General features: G+C 41.8%; 1 protein-coding gene across 2 annotated transcripts in view; it reads left to right on the forward strand.

Moving 5' to 3' along the window:
- The window catches only part of LOC309559151 (tyrosine-protein phosphatase non-receptor type substrate 1-like), a 91,706-nt gene that overhangs the window by 33,379 nt on the left and 36,773 nt on the right, over window positions 1-21,554 (forward strand). For both annotated transcript variants that reach the window (XR_014225450.1, XM_082262297.1), the window contains exons 4-5: window positions 12,313-12,597; window positions 12,956-13,042. Coding sequence is in view for 1 of the 2 variants with exons in the window: in XM_082262297.1 (XP_082118423.1) it covers window positions 12,313-12,597; window positions 12,956-13,042 (372 nt within the window). In the remaining variant the exon portion in view is untranslated. The remainder of the gene's footprint in view (window positions 1-12,312; window positions 12,598-12,955; window positions 13,043-21,554) is intronic.

The raw sequence follows: 21,554 nt of genomic DNA on the forward strand, positions 1-21,554 counted from the left end.
TCTGGGGCCAAGTGTCGGCTTTGGCCATTTACTTCCAATGCCCGTTGGCTGCTAATGCTTTGCTTCTCACTTTTATTCAAGGGGAGGCTCCCCCTAGGAGATCCCCTTTGCCTCCGTGGAATCTCAATATGGGCTTGTCGGCTCTTCAAAAGTCTCCTTTTAAGAACTTTAGGGAGATTTCTCTGCTGTCTTTATCCATGAAGGTTGCCTTTCTGGTGGCAATTACTTCTGCCCGCAGAGTTGGTGGTGCTGTCCTGTCGTTCGCCTTATTTGGTGGTCCACAGTGATAAAATATTACTCCGTCCTAATCTGTCTTTTCTTCCTAAGGTGGTGTCTGATTTCCATCTCAATGAAGACATTGTGTTGCCTTCGCTCTGTCCTAAGCATCCTAAGGAAATTGCTCTGCACTCTCTGGATGTGGTTCGGGTGATTAGGGTTTACCTGATGGTCACTGAGTCTTTCAGGAAATCTAATGCTCTTTTTTGTCCTTACTGAAGAGTCTCATAAAGGTGTGGCTGTGTCTGCTGCGACTATATCCAGACGGATTAGGCAGACTGTTCAGGCTTATTCTTTGAAGGGTCAGGTTCCTCCTTTCCCTGTGAAGGTGCATTCTACGAGAGCGCTGAGTGCATCTTGGGCTTTTCCCCATCAGGCCTCAGTAATGCAAGTTTGTAAGGCAGCGACTTGGTCATCTGTGCACACATTTACAAAATTCTACAAGGTAAATTTGTTGGCATCTTCAGATGCATCCTTTGGCTGCAAGGTTTTGCAGGCTGCTGTTTCATAGAGAATCGTTTGTTTCTCTTTAGGGTTTTTTTTCTTTAATGCGTGAGCTCCTGTTGTTTCTGGTTGAGCTTCATGTTACCCAGTTGGCTAAAGTTTAGCCTTTGGAGTTTACGTTAATTGTTTGGTTTGTGTTCTCCCTACCCCTCATGCCTACACTGCTTTGGGACGTCCCAATTTTTTAAGAAGCATAAGAGCTGCATCTGTCAGTGGACGATAGAGAAAAATTGATTTTTGTAAGAACTTACCGTAAAATCCATTGACAGACGCAGCACCTGTCCCTCTGCTATGGGGATGGTTTGTGTCTTCTTTTCACTGCTTGAAACTAAACTGATATGCTAGAGCATGACATGTGGGGTAATGCAGCCCTTGTAGGCATGGTAAACTGTTTTTTTCCTGCCTAGAACTACTCCTGCAGGGGGCAGCATAACCCAATGGTATAAGAAGCATAAGAGCTGTGTCTGTCAATAGATGTCAGAGAAAAGGATTTTACGGTAAGTTCTTACAAAAATCCATTTATTTAGGGTAATATACACTTTAAATACAAAATAATGCTTGGACATGCTCTAGAGCAGGGGTCTACAGATGCGACTCTTTACTTACCTTTCTGGCCCTTGGGCCACTATTCATCCCACTACTACGAGACACTCATTTGCCCACTGACACCAACAATAGGGCATATTTCCTGCTACTGACATCAACAGTAGAGCACTATTTCTCCCAATGACACTAACAATGGGGAAAAATTCCTCACCCTAATACCAAAGACAAGGCTCTGTTTTCTCCCACTGATGCCAGAAAAAAATGTCCATTCCCTCTGGCCATAGTCCGGCCCTCATAAGGTCTGAGACACAGTAAACTGGCCTTTACTGTGCTCTAGAGGGAAATTGGACAGTTAAAGGGTAAATTAAGTAATTCCTGGACATACCCTTTAATACAGCAGAGCAGTATGAGTTTACTAAAGAGAGATCATAGCACTAGTTGTCTGTGCTGCGATTATAACTTCAGAGTGAACTCTATAGAGGGGAGGGGAGGGGGGAGAAGAGTGACAATTCACTTCTCTGACTCATTTACTTGTGTGCTTTAACCATAACTTGAGCTTTTGGGCTCTGTAACCACTTCAACAAAATCCCAATAAGTGTATACTAATTGGTTTGTGTGAAAGGTATAGTGTCTACAAACGAAGGTATACATACTGGAATTTATGCAGCTTTTACTTTTCCTGAGTTGCTAAAATGCCAGAGCAGTACAAACAACCCCCAAATTAAACCCCAAGTTATTTGCTGAGAGGCATGTTGAGTGCATGGACGAATTTATTTTTTGCCACAAGTTATTGAAGAATCACAAAAACATTTTGTTTTCTTTTTTTACACAAAGCTGTCACTGTAATTAGATATTTCTCACACATGCCACGGTTATATGTGGAATTACACCCCAAAACACATTCTGCTGCTTTTCCTGAGTATGGGGATACTACACATGAGTGACTTTTGGCAGCCTAGCCATGTACAGTCCCCCAAAATCCAATGACCACCTTCAGGCTTTAAAAGGTGTTTTTTCCTTATGTCCCTTCCTCACTATCTATCACAAATTTGGAGGCCCTGAAATGCCAAGATAGTACAAACACTCTTGGTATTGGTAGACACTCCTGGAGTAGGCATTGGGGGGGGGGGGGGGGTGTCCTTGGGAGGTCCAGGGACTATATTAGAGTGGTAATAGTAGGATCCTTTCCTTAGTCTCTGGTCTGATATGATGTTCAGATATTTAGTAATCTGTGAGGATAAAACATAACTGGCAAGTAAGTAGTTTGCTTTATTGAATGGGGTATGTTTTGAGCATACCAGAGGCTAGATTGATAGAAACACAGTTTATTCATCTCCTGATTTATTTCATCTCACTTTAGAGTTTGGTTTTTCTGAGCTTTATATGTGAGAGAAAAAGGAGCGTTGGCTGTCCATGTTTCGGCTGGTCTGTATGGGCCCCCTCTGTGGATGCTATGAACCTAGACTCTAGAGACCTGTTTACATAATCTGGAATGAGGAATCCCGGCTTAACTGGATACTAACCCGGTGGTGGGTGGCTATGATTTTAGCTTATCGGTAGTAAGTATCTATAGGATTACAAGTAGGATTGGTACATTACTTAAGATACAAAGAAGGTATGTTTTACTATTTGTATCTTTGATTATTTAGGGCCGTGTAGATTGACCCACCTTTCCCCTGCTCTTTGGTCCCTGTTTATGCCTCCCCGCAGCTTGAGACGATCCGACTTTTTCTCCTGACACTATTTGTTTTTGTAAGTAGTTGTGTGTTTATGTGGTTATTTATTATAAATATATACCGTATATATATATATTTTTTTTTTTTTTTCCTTGAAGGGATAGGGATTTGATGGAAATAAGCTCTATGTAAAAGTAAATAACTATGCATATATTTTTCAGTCGAGTATGTTTAATTTTTTAGGAATTAGGAGATCTTCTACAGGATAACTGTTACAAATGAACATGATAATCTGAAGAAGCATTATTTAATTGCAAAACGCGTTATTGAATTTGACAGTAACTCCTTACACTTGATGAATTTATCCATGTATTGAGATTTGTATATGTTTTTAATATTATATCTACTTTGTACAATAACATTTTGATATATTTTATATGACATTTTGGTGAACCTGGGTAAGATATATCAATACTGGGAGGCCACCCTTAACCGCTTGCCGACCGCCCACAGTAATATTACTGTGGCAGTGCGGCTCCCCTGGGTCCAGTCACGTAGTACTACATGACTGGAGAGGAAGCGGTTTCAGTGGCACGCGGGACACAGCGGGAGTCGGGCCGTGGGAGGAGAGGCGGCGATTGCCGCCTTACTCCCCCGATCATCTGGGAAACTGAGAGAAGACCCGCCTGCTGCTTATGTGAACAAAGCAGGTGGATCTTCTCACTGGCAGCCAGGGACAGATCAGCAGTTCTCTGTGCCTGTCACAGAACCCCCCGCCCCCACACATAAGTCAGTAAGCATTAGGCATACATTTAACCCCTTGATTACCCCCAGTATTAACCCCTTCCCTGCCAGTGCCATTATTACAGTAACAATGCATATTTATAACACTGATTACTGTGGTAATGTCACTGGTCCCCCCAAAAGTGTCAAAAATGTCAGTTAGGGGTCCGATCTGTCCGCCGCAATGTCGCAGTCCCGCAAAGAATCGCAGATCGCCGCCATTACTAGTAAAAAAAAAAACCATAAAAATGACATAAATCTTTCCCGTAGTTAGTAGACGCAATAACTTTTGTGAAAACCAGTCAAAATACGCTTATTGCTAATTTTTTTACCAAACATATGTAGCAGAAAACAAATTGGCCTAAAATGTTAAAACATTTTGATTTTAAAAAATTTTTTGAGAATGTTATATAGCAGAATGTGAAAAATATAGTTTTTTTCAAAATTGTTGCATTTTTTTGTTTATAGCGCAAAAAATAAAAATCGCACAGGTGATCAAATACCACCAAAAGAAAGCTCTATTTGAGGGAAAAAAAGAACGTAAATTTCGTTTTGGTACAGCATCGCAGGACCACACAATTGTCTGTTAAAATAACGCAGTGCCAAATCGCAAAATAGGGCCTGGTCAGAAAGGGGGCAAATCCTTCCGGAGCTAAAGTGATTAAACACCCCCTTACTTTTTTCAAATTTTTTGTCACCTGGGTATAACCCCTCAATCACTGGTCCTTATTGGGCATACAGTGCCTTGCGAAAGTATTCGGCCCCCTTGAACTTTGCGACCTTTTGCCACATTTCAGGCTTCAAACATAAAGATATAAAACTGTAGGGGAGCGGCGGCTCCAGGAAGAAGGGGGGCTGTGACTCAGGAAAGGTTAGACAGGTTGTGGTAGTTGGGGACTCAATTATCAGGAGGACAGAGAGGGCAATCTGTTGAAAAGATCTCGGTAGCCGAACAGTATGTTGTTTACCGGGTGCTCGAGTTCGGCACATCACGGATCTGGCAGACAGATTATTGTGCGGGGCTGGGGATGACCCAGCGGTCATGGTGCATGTGGGCACTAATGACAAAGTAAAAGGAAGGTGGAGGATCCTAAAGAACGATTTCAGGGACTTAGGTAATAGATTGAGGAATAGGACCTCCAAGGTGGTTTTCTCTGAAATACTGCCTGAGAGGCAGAAGGAGATTAGGGAACTTAACAAGTGGCTGAGGAATTGGTGTAGGAAGGAGGGGTTTGGGTTCCTGGAGAACTGGGCTGACTTCTCAGTCGGCTACCGGCTCTTTAGTAAGGATGGGCTGCACCTTAATGGGGCTGGTACAGCTCTTTTGGGGAGAAAGATGGCCACCAAGTTGGAGGGGCTTTTAAACTAGGAGATGGGGGGGAAGGGCTTAGGAGTAGAGTCAGTCAGGAGGGAGCAAAGGACAGAAGGCAGTTGTAGAGTCAGCAGCGACAGTAGTTCCATAACGTCAATTGTTAGGTCTGTGCGGGAAAACCTCAGACCAAATAGGAATAAATATAATCACCATTCACGATTAACTTCCGTAAAACTAAGAGGGGTATATGCTAATGCCAGGAGCCTAGCTAATAAAATGGATGAGTTGGAAATGTTAGTACATGAGGATGACATAGACCTTGTGGGAATAACGGAGACTTGGTTCGACCCCTCACATGACTGGCTGGCCAATATCCAAGGGTATTCGGTGTACCGGAAGGACAGGGTAGGAAAAAGAGGGGGAGGGGTATGTCTCTATGTCAAGAACAATGTAAGGGTGATAGAGAGGAGTGACATTACGGAAGGGATGAATATGGATTTAGAATGGGTAGAACTCCACAGGGAAGGAGAAAAGGGAAAAGTAATTGTGGGGGTTTGCTATAGGCCACCTAACCAAGGGGAGGAGGTAAAGCTGGAATTTTTAGCACTATTGGGTAAAGTGGCAAAACTGGGATCAGTCATTATATTGGGGGACTTCAATTATTCCGACATTGACTGGGAAGAGGGGACTTCACACTCACAGAAGGCACGTCTATTCACGGAAACCTTACAGGATAACTACATGTCACAGTTGGTGGATTCCCCTACCAGAGAAAACGCAGTCCTGGATCTATTGATCACTAATGACCCAGACCTAATCTCGGAGGTAGGAGTCCAGGACAACCTGGGCTCTAGCGATCACATTTAGTGTAAATAACAATATAACAAGGCAAGTGGGGAACATAAGAACCCTAAACTTCAGAAGGGCAAACTTTCCAAAATTGTACTCATTGATGGAAAGGGTAAACTGGGACCAAACCCTGGGATCATTGACCACAGAGGAAACATGGGAATGCTTTAGGAACATATTAAGCAAATGAATCTTGCAGTGCATTCCTATGGGAAATAAATTTAGAGGAGACAAAGCCAAATCTGGCTGGCTAAACCGTAGCCTTAAAAAACGTATTAGGGGAAAAAAATTGGCCTTCAAGAAATATAAATCAGAGGGCACAGTATCGGCTTTCGAGCAATACAGGGAGGCAAATAAGAAAAGTAAACACAAAATCAAAATGGCTAAAATCAACTTTGAGAGACAAATAGCGGAGGATAGTAAAAAAAAACCCAAAGAAATTCTTTAAATATATCAACAGCAAAAAAACTAGAGCAGAGCATATTGCGCACATAATTAACGATGATGGGAGGATGGTTACAGAGGACACTGAAAAAGCAATCGTGCTGAATGCTTTTTTCTCGTCAGTCTTTACACAGGAAACTGAGGGGTACACTGACCATAACTGTTTGGTTAGTAGTAATACACAGGACTTGCCACTATGGCTAACAGAGGGTGAAATCAGGGAAAGGCTGGATAAACTTAACACAAACAAATCACCAGGCCCGGATGGCGTACATCCGAGAGTACTCAAGGAACTCAGTAAGGTTATATCTAGACCACTGTTCCTGATCTTTGTTGACAGTATTAGGACAGGAGATGTACCAGGGGATTGGAGCAAAGCTAACGTGATTCCGATATTCAAAAAGGGGCAGAGGCATATCCCGGGAGATTATAGGCCTGTCAGTTTGACATCGATAGTATGTAAACTTCTGGAGGGGATGATAGGGGACTATATCGTAGAGTTTGCTAAAGACAACAACATCATCAGCAGTAATCAGCACGGGTTTACAAATGGGCATTCTTGTCAAACCAATCTCTAAACATTCTACGAGGAGGTGAGCTGTGAGCTAGATAGGGGCAGACCAGTGGATGTGGTGTACTTGGATTTCGCTAAGGCGTTTGATACAGTTCCCCATAAGCACTTAATTTATAAAATAAGGTCTGCAGGTATCGACAGCAGGGTTTGCTCTTGGATACGGAACTGGCTAAAAGGGCATATCCAAAGGGTGGTAATAAACAGCGCATACTCAGACTGGTCTGAGGTGGTAAGCAGAGTCCCCCAAGGCTCAGTCCTGGGACCAACCTTGTTCAATTTATTCATAAACAGCATTGAGGACGGGATCAGTAGTTCGATATCAGTTTTTGCAGATGACACAAAATTTGGCAGGGCAATAACTGCACAGCATGAAGCAGATATCCTACAGAATGACCTGGACAAAATAACGGAGTGGGCAATGACATGGCAAATGAGGTTTAATGTGGAGAAGTGTAAGGTTTTGCACTTGGGGACTAAAAACATAAAAGCACAATACACGTTAGGAGGGGAACCCTTGGGGGAATCAAAAATGGAGAAAGATCTGGGAGTCTTGGTTGAGGATAGATTAGGCAATAGCATGCAATTTCAAGCGGCAGCTGCCAAAGCCAGCAGAATATTAGCATGCATAAAGAAAGGGATGTATTCCAGAGATAAGACTATAATCCCTCCACTTTATAAAACTCTGGTTCGACCGCATCTGGAGTATTCTGTCCAGTTCTGGTCGCCAGTCCTCAGGAGGGATGTGTTGGAGCTGGAGAGAGTCCAGAGAAGGGCAACTAAACTGATTAGGGGATTGGAGGACCTTAATTATGAAGAGCGTCTGCAATCGCTTGATTTATTCTCCCTGGAGAAGAGACGCTTGAGGATCACGAACTTGGAATGCAATTATTTCTTACAATTTTGAGAAGGTGCCAATCATTTTGTCCAGTAATATTTTGTGTGGAATGTGTCAGATTTGGTTTTTTGTTTTTCCACTTTTTTTGTGTCATGCCAATACAAACAAAAGAAATAAAACATGAGAAGGGCTAAACATTTGTAATTGCAACAATTTTCTGGGCGAATTGGTGCATTATCTGACAGAAATGCAGGGGTGACAATATTTTTGCCATGACTGCGCATTGTTTTTTTAACTGTGGATGAGAAATCTCCATCTGTAGCACTGCAAGCACCGATGTATGTATTCTGAAAGCATATCCTGCTGCTGTCAGAATAAACAGATCGATGCTGCAGCTGAATGGCATTTCTGCAAAGCAAACGTTTTTTTAATTCTTTTTCATTTTTTTTCAATTTTTAATTTATGTTTTTTTTTTGTAATTTATCAAAACTGTAACTGTAAAATTACCAGGCTGTGATTTTAGGGTGTCCCAAAATGCGATAGCCAGTGTGCTGACTATCTAACATCTTTCAAGACCCTTGTGTGTGAATTGTGTGCCCTAGAGAGTGCTGTTCTGTACTCTAAACTAATACTCCACTAGTGTGTGCTAGCAACAGAAGCAAACCTTAATACAGAGACCAGGTTGGCCAGGACAGGAGGGGCAGAAAAAGCGGATGTCTTATTCCATATCTGATACAGACATAACATCTTCTTTGGAGTGACCTTTGGGTTGGGGTACCAGAAAGAATGACAGGAAAATGTCTCTCATTCAAATGGCTCACTGCATCTTCATCTGGGGTTTGGGCTACAGCACCTTCTGGATACAAAAGGTCAGTAATGATCTCTTTCTGAAATTTTCAGAAAGATCCATTTCCTCCAGTTGCTTTGTAAATGACAAAAGTGTTATATACAGCCAATTAAATAAAATAGGCGCTTTTTTTTAACAGTGTCTGACTTTGCGAGAAACAAAACACGGTTTCATTATTTGGTCATTAAAGTCCACCCCTCCAATGTTAAGGGTATAGTCGTGGACACAGAGGGGCTTCTCAACAACACCAGATGCTGTGCTAATTTTAACTGTTGTGTCTGCCTCAATAGAATACAGAACAAAAATAACCAGTTTTTCGTTCCAGTTCACTGCGAGCATTTAATTATTATTCAAACAGGCTTTCTCCTCCTTTCTAAGTCGGGTGTTTGCAAAGCCGTTGGGGGAAGCCCCTGAGATTAGGTGGCACGGTGCCACGTGAGCCAATTCCAAGATTGTATAAGCGTCTAAATAATGGCAGGCTTGTACAGAAGTTGTCCACATACAAACAAAGACAACACCAAGTCCCATACTATCTTGGCTCTACTTCACTGTTCCTTCCCTCATAAACTCTAAAATTACATGTATAGTCGGTTTTCCTCTCACAGAGCTTACACATTTTGACCCCAGATCTGGCACGCTTGCTGGAGAGATACCGCTTGAATGCAAGCGGGCCAGTGAAATCAGAGGGACTCATCGACACAGATGTTTTGTTGGGGCGTATACACATCTGCAAATTTCTCAGTGAGGTAGTTTGTGAGGGCCCGAATTTTGTACAGCCGATCATATTCAACGTCACTTCAGGGACAACAGAGTGTGTTATAACTAAACTTCATGAAACGCATTATCAGCTCATATCTACAACTGGCCATGGCAGCAGAGAACACAGGCATGTGATGAATCGGGTCTGTTAACCAATATGACCGCAATTCATTCTTTTTGGTAATGCCCATGTTGAGGGTTAGGCCAAAAAAAAGTAAAAACTGTAATAGATTTCCACGTTAATGGTCTGGCAAAAGTTGAATTTGGGTGCATAGCATATAAATTGTTTTGGCCTACAATCAATTGATACAGATCTTCCATGCAAAGCAGTCACAGACAATTAAGGGGAGTTGTTAAATTTGCTGTTTTCACCTGAATTCCAGGTCGGGCTGTGAATGGGGGAAGTACGAGTGCTGCTGAATCTTTAGGCTGCCAATCACGATTTGCAAGCACATCCAGAAGGACACTATGGGCTCTACAGGCCTGTGTTTGAATTTTTGGTGGCTGCAGGACTCTACTAGTGCTAGCCACTGCACCAGCTTGGACTGCACTTATGGAACTCGCCACATCACCAAGTGATACTGCAGTGCTGGTGTGTAAATGGCCAGGATGTACTAGACCACTGGTGCTTGCCAAATCACCAAAAGGTAGTACAGCGCTAGTACTTGGACCCTGCTGCATATGAGACAAGTCATGCATTCCTAGCACTTCAGCTACCTGGAGTCGGGTACACCTGATCTTAACAGGGAGTTCTCCGTCGTGCAAGCTCCCTGTTAGGGTGCCGCTGCTTTCTACAAGTTTGTATTCGAGGCAGATTCTATCAGAAAGGCTTCGCCTTAGCTCTCATCTGACATGCTCAGAATCCTGTAGGCCTCTTTACTAGAGTACCTTTGTTGCAACATTTTGGGCACTAAATTTACAGGTACCTAGTGCGACTTAGTGTGGCAAAAAGAGCATCTGCCTGTCAGGGACTGCTTGAACCGCTACAAATACAATTCACTTGCTAGTGCTAGCAGAAATCAGGTCTGATTCTGCAAATGCTGGGGTTTTGTATGCAATGTATAACAGGTGACAGTGATCTACTGACACTGCACTTGTTGGGGGGGACGGGATGGGGGGGGGGACTAAATGCAAGTGCTGGCAACAGGCAGGGCTGATCCTGCTAACACTGTGTTTTTGGGGGACACTATACTAAGGGGACGCAAGTATAGTTCTGTTTGTGATCAATATATTGATCCGTACAAACACTATACTAGTAATGGGGGTGATCAGCGACCTATAGTGTGAGTGCGATAGTGGCAATCTGCTTTGTGTTCTGTCACATTAGGAAAGATATTGGAACGCATAGCGGCCAGCCATGTTGGAACGCATGGCACATGCGCAGTAAGTTTTTCTCGTCTGAATGTCACTTCTGGTTGCAGAATCTGATAGGTAGCAGTATTCTGATAGAACACTGGCATCCACCTTCTAGGTTCCCTTCCCTGCGAGCGATGCGACGCAGGGGGCTGGAACCGGGCGGGAAATCAAAAAAAAGTACACAAAACATGACATGTTACATTGTAATCTGTTAGGATTACATTACATTGCCTAGTGCTTTGTCCAGTGCCCTGCCTGCACTTTTACGGTTTTATTTATTTTATTTTGATTTATAATTTTTTATTAATAATGGATTATTTATTAATTCAATTTATTAATAATAATTTTTATTCACTTTTACAGTTTTTTTCCTAAGAATTACAGACCTACAATATAAAACAACAGATTTCCATGCAAAACAATGTACCGCTTTGACATTCAAAAATACTGACATAATCAGACCGCCATGGAGGTTAATACTACTTTCATCCAGTCCGGCCACAGAAGTGTACTACTCAAGGCAGAGGGTCCATGCAGCTGTCTGAAGGCCAATGGGAACAGGCACTGTAGAGACAAAATAAACAAAGCAAAGAGCACAAAACCCCTAGTGCAATTAACCTTTTTTTTTTTTTGTAGCACACAATAAAAACAAACTCCAATGTACTTACAATAGTATGTCTTGCAGACAGGCCTATCAATAGGATAGGTGCAAGCATGAGCTTCCACACAGACTCCCTAAATAAGCCATATGTGGGGAAAAAACGATTTGTACATGCAATCCTCCTGTTGCTGCCTCGGAAGGTGGTCTGTAATTCGTAGAGCCAGTGGATCAATCCAGAAAGCTAGAGCAGCTGCTCTCTCAATACTGACAGCTTGCCAAAGACCACAATGTGTGGTTATGGAAAAAGCCTGCATCGCTGAGTGCAGCTACAGTGACAGCTAGTAAGAGCATGGAGCTGATAGTCTATGCATGGTTACAAGTCTATGCATGGTTACAAGGACAACACGTTTCAGAGGCATGACCTCCTTTTTCAAGTCCCTCTTGCTTTCCAGTCCACTCTGGCTTTCCGGATACATCCAGCGTTTTGGCTAATTACAGATGACCTTCCTGGGCAGCAACAGGAGGATCGCGCATACAGTACATATCATCCTTTCACACCTATGCCTTACTCAGGGAGTCTGTGTGGGAGCTTGTGCCTGCATCTATGCTAACTGATGGACCTTTATACAAGATGTACTTTTGTAAGTGCACTGGAGTTTGTTTGTGTGCTACAAAGAAAACATTAATTGCACTAGGGGCTTTGCGCTCTTTGTTTTGTTTATTTTGTTTTCAATAGGAAGTATGGAGGAACTTGAAAACATGCAAAATGAACCTTTAGGCTTTACTTGCTAGTTCAAATTGAAAATGTCAAATATTAATACACAACAATGCATTTTTTTTTTACATAACTAAACAGATTAGAGAAAGCTAGTCAGCCATGAAGAGCAATCATTTAAAATCCTTAGCAATATTTGTGGAATTCTGATTACTTCTATTTTTTTATATTACAGCTCGTCCGCAAGTCACATTCTACCTCTCCAGCAAAGGTCAAAGAAATTCTTCCTTGGTATGCCTAGTGTCAGGCTTTTACCCTGATGATCTGAGCCTTGCAATGAAAAGAGATGGACAGCTCCTTGGATACAAGTTAAATAAGTGGCTGAATGGTAACGGCACCTACTCACTAGAGGCCACTTATCGGTCCAACGTTAGTTACAGCGATAGCAACATTGATTACACTTGTACCGTTTATCACCCTACAGTGCCAGGAGGTACAACAGAGAGACTCAGATTCCTAGGTAAGTATGCTGCCTATGCTACAGAAAAGCCTTTCTTAGTACTGTATATAAAAATAAAAGTGGTATGGACAAATCTGTTTTAAAAATAAAAACAGCAATTGAACATGAAGAAAGATACATTAACTACATAATAGATACATAAATATATACATATTTATTATAAATATATATATATATATATATATATAAATTACGTATTTTGTCAGTAAACAATATCCAACAGCGGGGATGTTATTTAAAAACTGATAAGGCATTAGAATAAAGCAGCAAAAATACACTTACACTGCTTGTGTATAATGGATACTGAAATATGCGTATAAAATTCTGACATTAACTTTTTTTTTTTTTTTTCTTGCAGTTGATGCTTATGTACCTAAGGGATTATGGATTGCAGCTGCTAGTGGCCTTTTACTGGCAGTCCTATTTCAGATTTTCTGCAAACATGGTAAGTAAGACAACAAAAATTACTTCAAACACATAAATTTATTTAGTTAAACAATCTATAGCTATATAGTAAAAGCTTCAGACCCAAAGTATGAAGCATACTCAGACTTACTTTAACCACTTGCACCAGATGGACATACCCATACATTCTCTGGTTTACTGGTTTAAGTGGTTCTTACAGAGTCATGGACTGCAGCTGCAGTCATGACCCTGGTATCTATTTTTTTTTTTTTTTTTAGCTGGAAATTCTTTTTGAAGTAAAACTGATCCAAGCGCTATACAGCCGCTTGATCACTTTTACATGTGGGGGAAGGTAGTCCCCCCCTCTTCCACTGCTTTCCTGGGCTCTCCCGGTTCATCGGGGGAGCCCAGGACTGAAGCCGACAGTTCCCCCAGCTGATCATAGAGACAAGGGAAGAAAGGAAGTTCCCTGATCATCTCTATGGTCTATGAACCTGGAAAGCAACAAGGATTTTGTCATTTCCAGTTTTGATTTGCTGTTTACAAGCCATTACTTGTTTACTCAGTTGTTTTGGGGGCAGAGGAGAGAGCTGGGTTCTACTAGACCCCAGATCTCTCTATAAAGAATACCTGTCACTGCCCCAGCTATCACAAGAAATGTATATAGTTGATCAAAAAAATGTAGAGACAGTTTAAAAATACATGCAAATAAAATAAATTATATAAATTAAAAAATTGTAAAGTCCCCCCATGCTCACGCACAAATGTGCGCAGTGAGTCCCATACACATATGTAAATGGCGATTGCAGCATACATGTGTGGTATTGTTGCAAAGGTCAGAGGGAGTGCAATAATTCCAGCACCAGACCTCTTGTGTAACTCTAAACTGGTAATCTATAAAGGCTTTTAAAGTGTTGCCTATGAGGATTTTTCAGTACCATAGTTTGACGCCATTCCACAAGTGTTTGTAAATTTAACGCATGACATTTTAGGTACAGGCAGTCCCCGGGTTATAAACAAGATAGTCTGTAGGTTTGTTCTTAATTTGAATTTGTTTGTAAGTCGGAACAGGTACATTTTTTAAGTGTAGCTCCAGCCAAAAAGTTATTTATTTTTTTTTTAAGTTTTTTGGATAGTATTGGGGAAGGTTAACACCACTGTAAGGTTTGTTTTGCGGTCTGTGCACCGGTTCAGAAGATTTAACCTCACTTTCTGTCCCTAAGACAATTGGATTTTGAAAATTTTGGGTTGTTGTGGAAACAAGGATTGGTGATAAAGCTACAGTGGGAACACCTTTTTCCCATGAGAAAACTCTTACAGGAGGGAATTTCCATTCCTAGGGCTAGATTTCCTCCCACTTCCTGTTGTCTCCCTATGTTGTAAGTAGGAGTCTTTTGTAAGTCGGATGTTTGTAACCTGGGGACCGCCGGCATCTATTTATGTAGCATAACATCTTTTATATTTTACAATAGCGAATTATATTGTGTTTGCATTTGAAAAACTGCTGCGTTAAAATATTTTGACATAAAAAATTGCAGCAACCAACAATTTTTTTCTCCAGGGCCTTTGCGTTCAGAAAATATGTAATAGTTGGGGGCTATTTGGTGATATTTACATGTATGTGAGAAGTGTCAGATAGTCATGGGCAAGTGTCTCAGCTCTCTTTGACTCTGTATAAAAGCCTAGGAAGCAGTCCTACATACATTTTCTGATGCACATGAGTATGAGAAAAGCAAATAGTAACAAGTGATACAAAGTTTACAGCACAAGAACTATATGAAAGTTCCTCAGCAACCCAACCAAACCAAATTAACCAAACTATAATCTATTTCTAACATTTGTAATAAAAACAAACATCCTAGATATATTCTGGCACTGCATATAACTATGGTCCATAAATATATATCAGTATAGTATGTAGTTAGTGGTCCTGCCATAGTTGGAGTGCCACTAGTCTGAATATAGTGGGCAGCTAGGCTTATATTGGGGAGTGGTCTCCAGTAGATAGAGCAAGAAGAAACAATGTTATGAGTTATGAATTCTACTCTGGCCAATCCCTAGGAGGTTTATTGCCAGTGACATGGATTGGGGAAGGTGATAAATACTTGAGAACCCTTCTAGGAGTGTCTTTGCCCCCTAGGCCGTACCTGAAGAGAACATCACTCCAGGGACCCAGGCTTTGCCTGGAGAGAATATCCATTATGAGGAGCTTTTTTGGCATCTCAGGCCTGCCTCAAGGGGAGACCTCATCAACTTCAGAATCCAGTCCCAGGGAATGGACAACTGTCCTAATTTTGATGACGGGAATGTGACTAACAACAGAGAACACCTTCAGAAAGCTTGTTCAGGCAATTGCTGGGCTCAAAGGCACACATGAAAGAATTAATGGTCTCAGCCTAAAGGTATACCCTTTGCCCATGATAGGGGCTGAAACTATTTCTCTATTTGAGAGGAGGGATTCTTGTTGCTGTTTGTTGTGTAAACCCTATCCCGCTCTCCCTTGGAGCCAATAAAACTTGTAAGATGAACAGAGTGGACATCAGTCATTCGGTCACCTCTGGTGGGTCAGCGAATGTTTGAGGCAGCAGTAAGCCACAGTGCACTGGTAGAAAGGCTAGAAGGGTTCAAAAACTCCTCTAAATTAGAGGTGGTTTACAAACAGAACCCAATTACATACCTGGGGAAATATTTTACTAGTCTCTAGTGAAATGACAACTCATTTTGGACCATGAAAACTAGTTAAAGCTTCCGTTGTCTCTCCAGGGAATACACAGTTCATAAATATCTGTTCATTGTTTATATATTAACTAATACCGTTGGGGTGTTGCAGCAGTAATGAAGGGCTCTACAAGCAATGGGAGTCTATGTGATATTTGTCTAATAGTGATTTTGGGGAAGGGGTAAAGGTCAGGTCTGCTCATAAGTGAAATCTTCTAGTCACACAGAAAATCTGCTTCCATATTGATTAGTGTTCTGTCCACATGGAAAGCCATAAAAAATATTACACCGCAGAAAAGAGGATGTAGAGGTGTGCAGAAGCCTCTTTCCACTTATCTCCTCAGTGCTCGTAAGATGTTCGGCATGGCTCAAGATGGCGCCCGTACTCCCTCTTCAGCTCCTTCTCCTTACTCAGCAACAATTCCAACTACAGCTCAGCAGGACTTTGAGTATTCAACACAACTCACTAAAGGGGACTTGGAACACAGCTTAGAAGCCATGTATAACAAACTTGTAGCTAAGTTTCAATCAGAACTTCGAAAGACTACACTTACTCTCTCAGAAGAAGTTACAACTCTGGTACCCAAACTGACATACTTGAAACTAAACATGATGAACCTAGCCTTGCTTACGAGTTAGGCAGAGAGCATGAGAGTCTATTGGCTGCTTTTAACCATTTACAGTCCCAAGTTGAGGACTTAGACAACTGCAATAGGCATAACAACTTGAGAATTTGGGTGTCCCAAACACTACCACAGATCTCATGCCTGCCATGTTATGGCTCTTTAAATCTTTGCTGCCTGACCAGGACCCACGTGTATTTACTTGTGTTACTTGTGGCCTTATCAATCGGCCATTACGCCACAAACCACCCCCAGACAAACCGCCTAGAGCCATAGGGGTTGATTTATTAAAACTGTGCAAAATCTGGAGCAGCTCTGCATAGAAACCAATCAGCTTCCAGGTTTGTTTGTCAAAGCCTAATTGAACAAGCTGAAGTTATTAGCTGATTGGCCACCATGCATAGCTTGACCAGAATTTGCACTTTTCAGTATTTGTAAATCAGCCCCATTGTCTTATATATGAGAGACCTTCTGATTAAAGAAGATATCTTAAGAGCCACACATTTTCCCTGATATTTCTCCCGCAAACTTAGACCATTGTTGCAAACAGAAGAAAGTCACTTCAGTCCTTGCTGATGCCAGAATCCGATACAGATTGGGGTTTTCTATTTAAATTAATAATTCCACATAATGGCACCATATACACTGTGACAACCATTTCTGAGGGCCAAAAAGCTCTAGTAAAACTTGAACTTTTGCATCAGGATGTTCTTTCAAGACCTCCATTGACTCCCAGACCCTCACCCATATGGAACACCCCTTTTCTCGGAGGGATAGATGCAGGATTCATCATAAAGCAGGCTAAGAAGATTTATTCTAGTTGGATACTCTTAAGCAAAACTGGAGATTGATATTTGAACTTTTTTTCTTGGATACTCTCTCAAGCACCACTGGAGACTGATATTTGTACCTTTTTTTATCTTATATTTAGTTTTTTTTTTCTACTTCTTCTTTCTGCCTGGCGCACCTTTAGTGCATTTTACCACTATGTTCTGCCTGGATGTGTTGCATTGAGTCATGGACTTCTTAGTCCTACAGATTCTATTTTGTGTACTGGACTTTTGTAAGTCCTTGACCCACATTTTTGGATATTGCTAATAGGTTCTCTTTCTTGTTCAACATGTTTAACTTGTTTTCGTACTCATAACATTGTTAGGATGGTGCAGTTTGTTATGTGTTTAAGTCTCTGCATTGTATTTAAGCATGCAGTGTTTATCATAGAAGCATGCATATGGAGGTCTGGGTCTTTCACTCCCCCCCCCCCCCCCCCCACACTATTATCATTGGGTACAGGCCTTCTTTTCATTTTTCTGCTCAATCTAACTCGCTTTATACCTACTATATAAAGCTGTTTATTCCCTCTGTAGATAGGATTAGGAATTATATCCCACAATGTATCTCAGCTCAGTCTACAGTATCTCACTTTTTACATACATTATAACACTTTTTATTCTCTCTGTAGATGAGATTAAGAACTATATAACACAATGTACTGAGATTTAATCCCCAATTAAAAAGAAGGCCTTCACACAGTATAAATTATTAGGAGCCAAGATTCTCTTATTACAAGAGACACATTTTTCTACATCCAGTCATTCTGAATTTTTACATAAAGCCTTTACATAATCCATCTTTACCCTCTAATCATCTAAAAAGAAGGGGGGGGGGGTATGGGTCAACACATTTACAGAGATGTTGAAAGCAGATTTTTGATCAAGGACACAAAAGCTAATAGCTGGCCATGAAATCACAATAGCTAACATATATGCTTCAAACAAAACACAAGCCTCATTTTTCTCTGTCTTCTTCGAGATGCTCTCTCGAAATCAATCTCCACATACATTTTTTAGGGGGAGATTTTAACCTTGTGGTCCACCCTTTTCTAGACCAGAAGCAAGTTTGTGCCCACCTCCAAGACATTTTCAAAAACTTTAACTAGACATTTACTTTCTTTCCAATTGATTCATACCCGATTTACACAAAATAGTGGAGCCAGGGATTACATTTTCTTTTCCCATTCTCATGATAGATTTGCCAGATTAGACTATATCTTTTGCACTCCATTCTTGTTAGCTAATTCCAGGTCGGCAGAAATCCATTCCTGCTCCTAGTTCCATCATAATCTGACATCCTGGGGGAGGGGGGGGGCGTGGCTGACCATGGCGGTGTGAGGAAGCAGGGACTCTAAACACTGTGGCTGCCGCTATTTTCTGAGCCCCTATGCCACTTCTACCCTGCCTAATTCGGATGCCCAGGTGAGGTTCATACCGAGGGAAGAACCAAGGATCGCAACCTGGGACAGTATGGCACCTACCGCTGTTATCAAAGACAGTCTTCAAACTCAGCGGGACATGGAATAACTTCCAGGATTGAAGCCTCCCTACGTAGTGACATACATAAGGTGAAACAGTCTGTTACTGTTTTGGAGTCTGAGGTAGCCACCCTGCCTTCTGTAAGAGAATCTGTTGTTCTTTCAAGGGCCTCTTTCCTCGTTCCTTACCAAGACTTATAACATGATTTTGGGGGCTATGACTTTCCTGCCCAGGCCTTGGAGGCACACATTACAGTCCTACCTAAACCTGGCAAGGATTCATCCTTATGAGGGAGATATCACCGCATTTCCCCTCACAATTATAGATATACGTCTCTATTTCAAACATATTCTTAATCGCCTTGCATCTCTTCTCCCGGATCTAGTGCATCTTGATCAAGTTCCCCCCCGGGGAGAGAGGATCGGAACAATATCATGAGGACAATTTCTCTGATAGAATACGAATACGCCAAGAAATGTAACATACCCGCTTGTCTCCTATCGCTGGATGCTGAAAAAAGCTTTTGATAGGGTTGTTCATTGGGACTTCCTCCACGCTACTCTTGCAAATATGGTTGGGGTCCAATCTTCTACAAAAGATCTTGGCAATATATACAAACCCTTCCGCACGGGTGTGCTCCAATGGCCTTCTCTCTGACCCTATTTGAAATGGGACCCGCCAGGGATGCCCCCTGTCCCCTCTGTTATATGTCTTGTCTTTGGAACATCTTGCTATAGCTCTATGTAACAACCTGGATATCAGGGGTGTCAAAGTATGATCCCTTCACTACAAGTTAACCCTGTATGTGGATAACCTACTCTATGTGTCTGTCCAGCATATCTCTCTCCCCTGGATTATGAAGGAATTTGAAACCTTCGGACAGGTAAGTAACTTCAAAGTCAATTTTGAAAAAACGGAGATCCTCAACATTCAACTGTCCCCTCAAATTCTTTCTGGGCTACAGTCCAACTTTCCCTTTTAGTGGCAGCAGAAAGCCAATAAATACCAATAAATAAAGAGTTTGTATCCTAACCTCTCTTCGAGTTTCGCAGACCGGAACTGCACGCCTTTACTATCGCTCATCTGCACGTGTCTCAAAACACATAATAACATCATCTAGCATCTCTTGGTTTGGGGGATGAACACCATCAAGATGGACATGTTGCCAAAACTCCTGTTTTTTTTTTCAGACAATTGTGGTTGCTCCTCTGCCGGGCTTTTTCTCACATATTACTACAGCACTCCAGAATTATATTTGTCAATGTAAGAAATCTAGGATCCATTTTTCCACCCTCTCTTTGCTGAAATCTGCGGGTGGTGTTGCCTTCCCTAAAATGCTCTTTTACTACCATGCATCCTCTTTATTACGGATAACTGATTGGTACAACTGCCGGGAGTTTAAATTGTGGACAGTATTGAGGAACGACTTTGTGGATTCTGATATTACATCCTTATTGTGGACAAATCTGAATGTTCGTCCACCTAGGGATGTTTTGCCTCTTCTAGTCACAGCTACGCTTCACATCTGGGATTCCTATCTGGCAAAAAAACTGCTCTCTTCTAGGTCTAGCCCTTTAACCCCTCTCTTCGCTACACATGCATTCGCTCTTACCCTTCACTGCTCTCATTTCTTTTTCTGGAACGAGGATGATAAGCCATTACTGTGTCACTCCCCGCTTGGTAGTGGTTACATAGATGTTGATGTTGTTACTTGTATCACCCACAATGTTGCTAGCTGCCCTTTATATACAGTGCATCCAGAAAGTACATATATACAGCACTTCACTTTTTCCAAATTTTTTTATGTTACAGCCTCATTTCAAAATGGATTAAATTCATTATTTTCCTCAAAATTCTACAAACAATATCCCATAATGACAATGTAAAAGAAGTTTGTATGAAGTCTTTGCAAATTTATTAAAAATAAAAAACGAAAAAAATCACATGTACATAAGTATTCACAGCCTTTGCCATTACACTCAAAATTGAGCTCAGGTGCATCCTGTTTCCACTGATCATCCTTGAGGTGTTTCTACAACTTGATAGGAGTCCATCTGTGGTAAATTTGGTTGATTGCACAAGATTTGGCATACACCTATCTACTGTATATAAGGTCCCACAATTAACAGTGCATGTCAGAGCACAAACCAAGCCATGAAGTCCAAGGAACTGTCTGTAGACCTCTGAGACAGGATTGTATCAAGGGACAGATCTGGGGAAGGGTACAGAGAAATTTCTGCAGTATTGAAGGTCCCAGTGAGCAAAATGGCCTCCATCATCTGTAAATGGAAGTTTAGAACCTCCAGGACTCTTCCTAGAGCGGGCCGCCAGGCCAAACTGAGCGATCGGAGGAGAAAGGCCTTAGTCAGGCAGGTGACCAAGAACCCGATGGACGCTTTGACAGAGTTTCAGCATTTCTCTGGGGAGAGAAGAGAACCTTCTAGAAGAACAACCATCTCTGTAGCACTCCACCAAAAAGGTCTGTATGGTAGAGTGGCCAGACGGAAGCCACTCCTTAGTAAAAGACACACGACAGCCCGTCTGGAGTTTGCCAAAAGGCACCTGAAGGAATCTCAAACCATTAGAAACAAAATTCTCCAATGAAACAAAGATTGAACTCTTTGGCCTGAATGGCAAGCATCATGTCTGGAGGAAACCAGGCACTGCTCTTCACCTAGCCAATACCATCCCTACAGTGAAGCATGGTGGCGGCAGTATCCTGCTGTGGGGATGTTTTTCAATGGCAGAAACTGGAAGACTAGTTAGGATTCAGGGAAAGATGAATTCAGTAATGTACAGAGACATACTTGATGAAAACCTGCTCCAGAGCGCTCTGGACTTCAGACTGGGGCAAAGGTTCATCTTCCCACAGGACAATGACCCTAAGCACAGCCAAGAT

Source organism: Pelophylax lessonae (assembly GCF_965119305.1).
Source record: "Pelophylax lessonae genome assembly, chromosome: 6".
Lineage (NCBI taxonomy): Eukaryota > Metazoa > Chordata > Amphibia > Anura > Ranidae > Pelophylax > Pelophylax lessonae.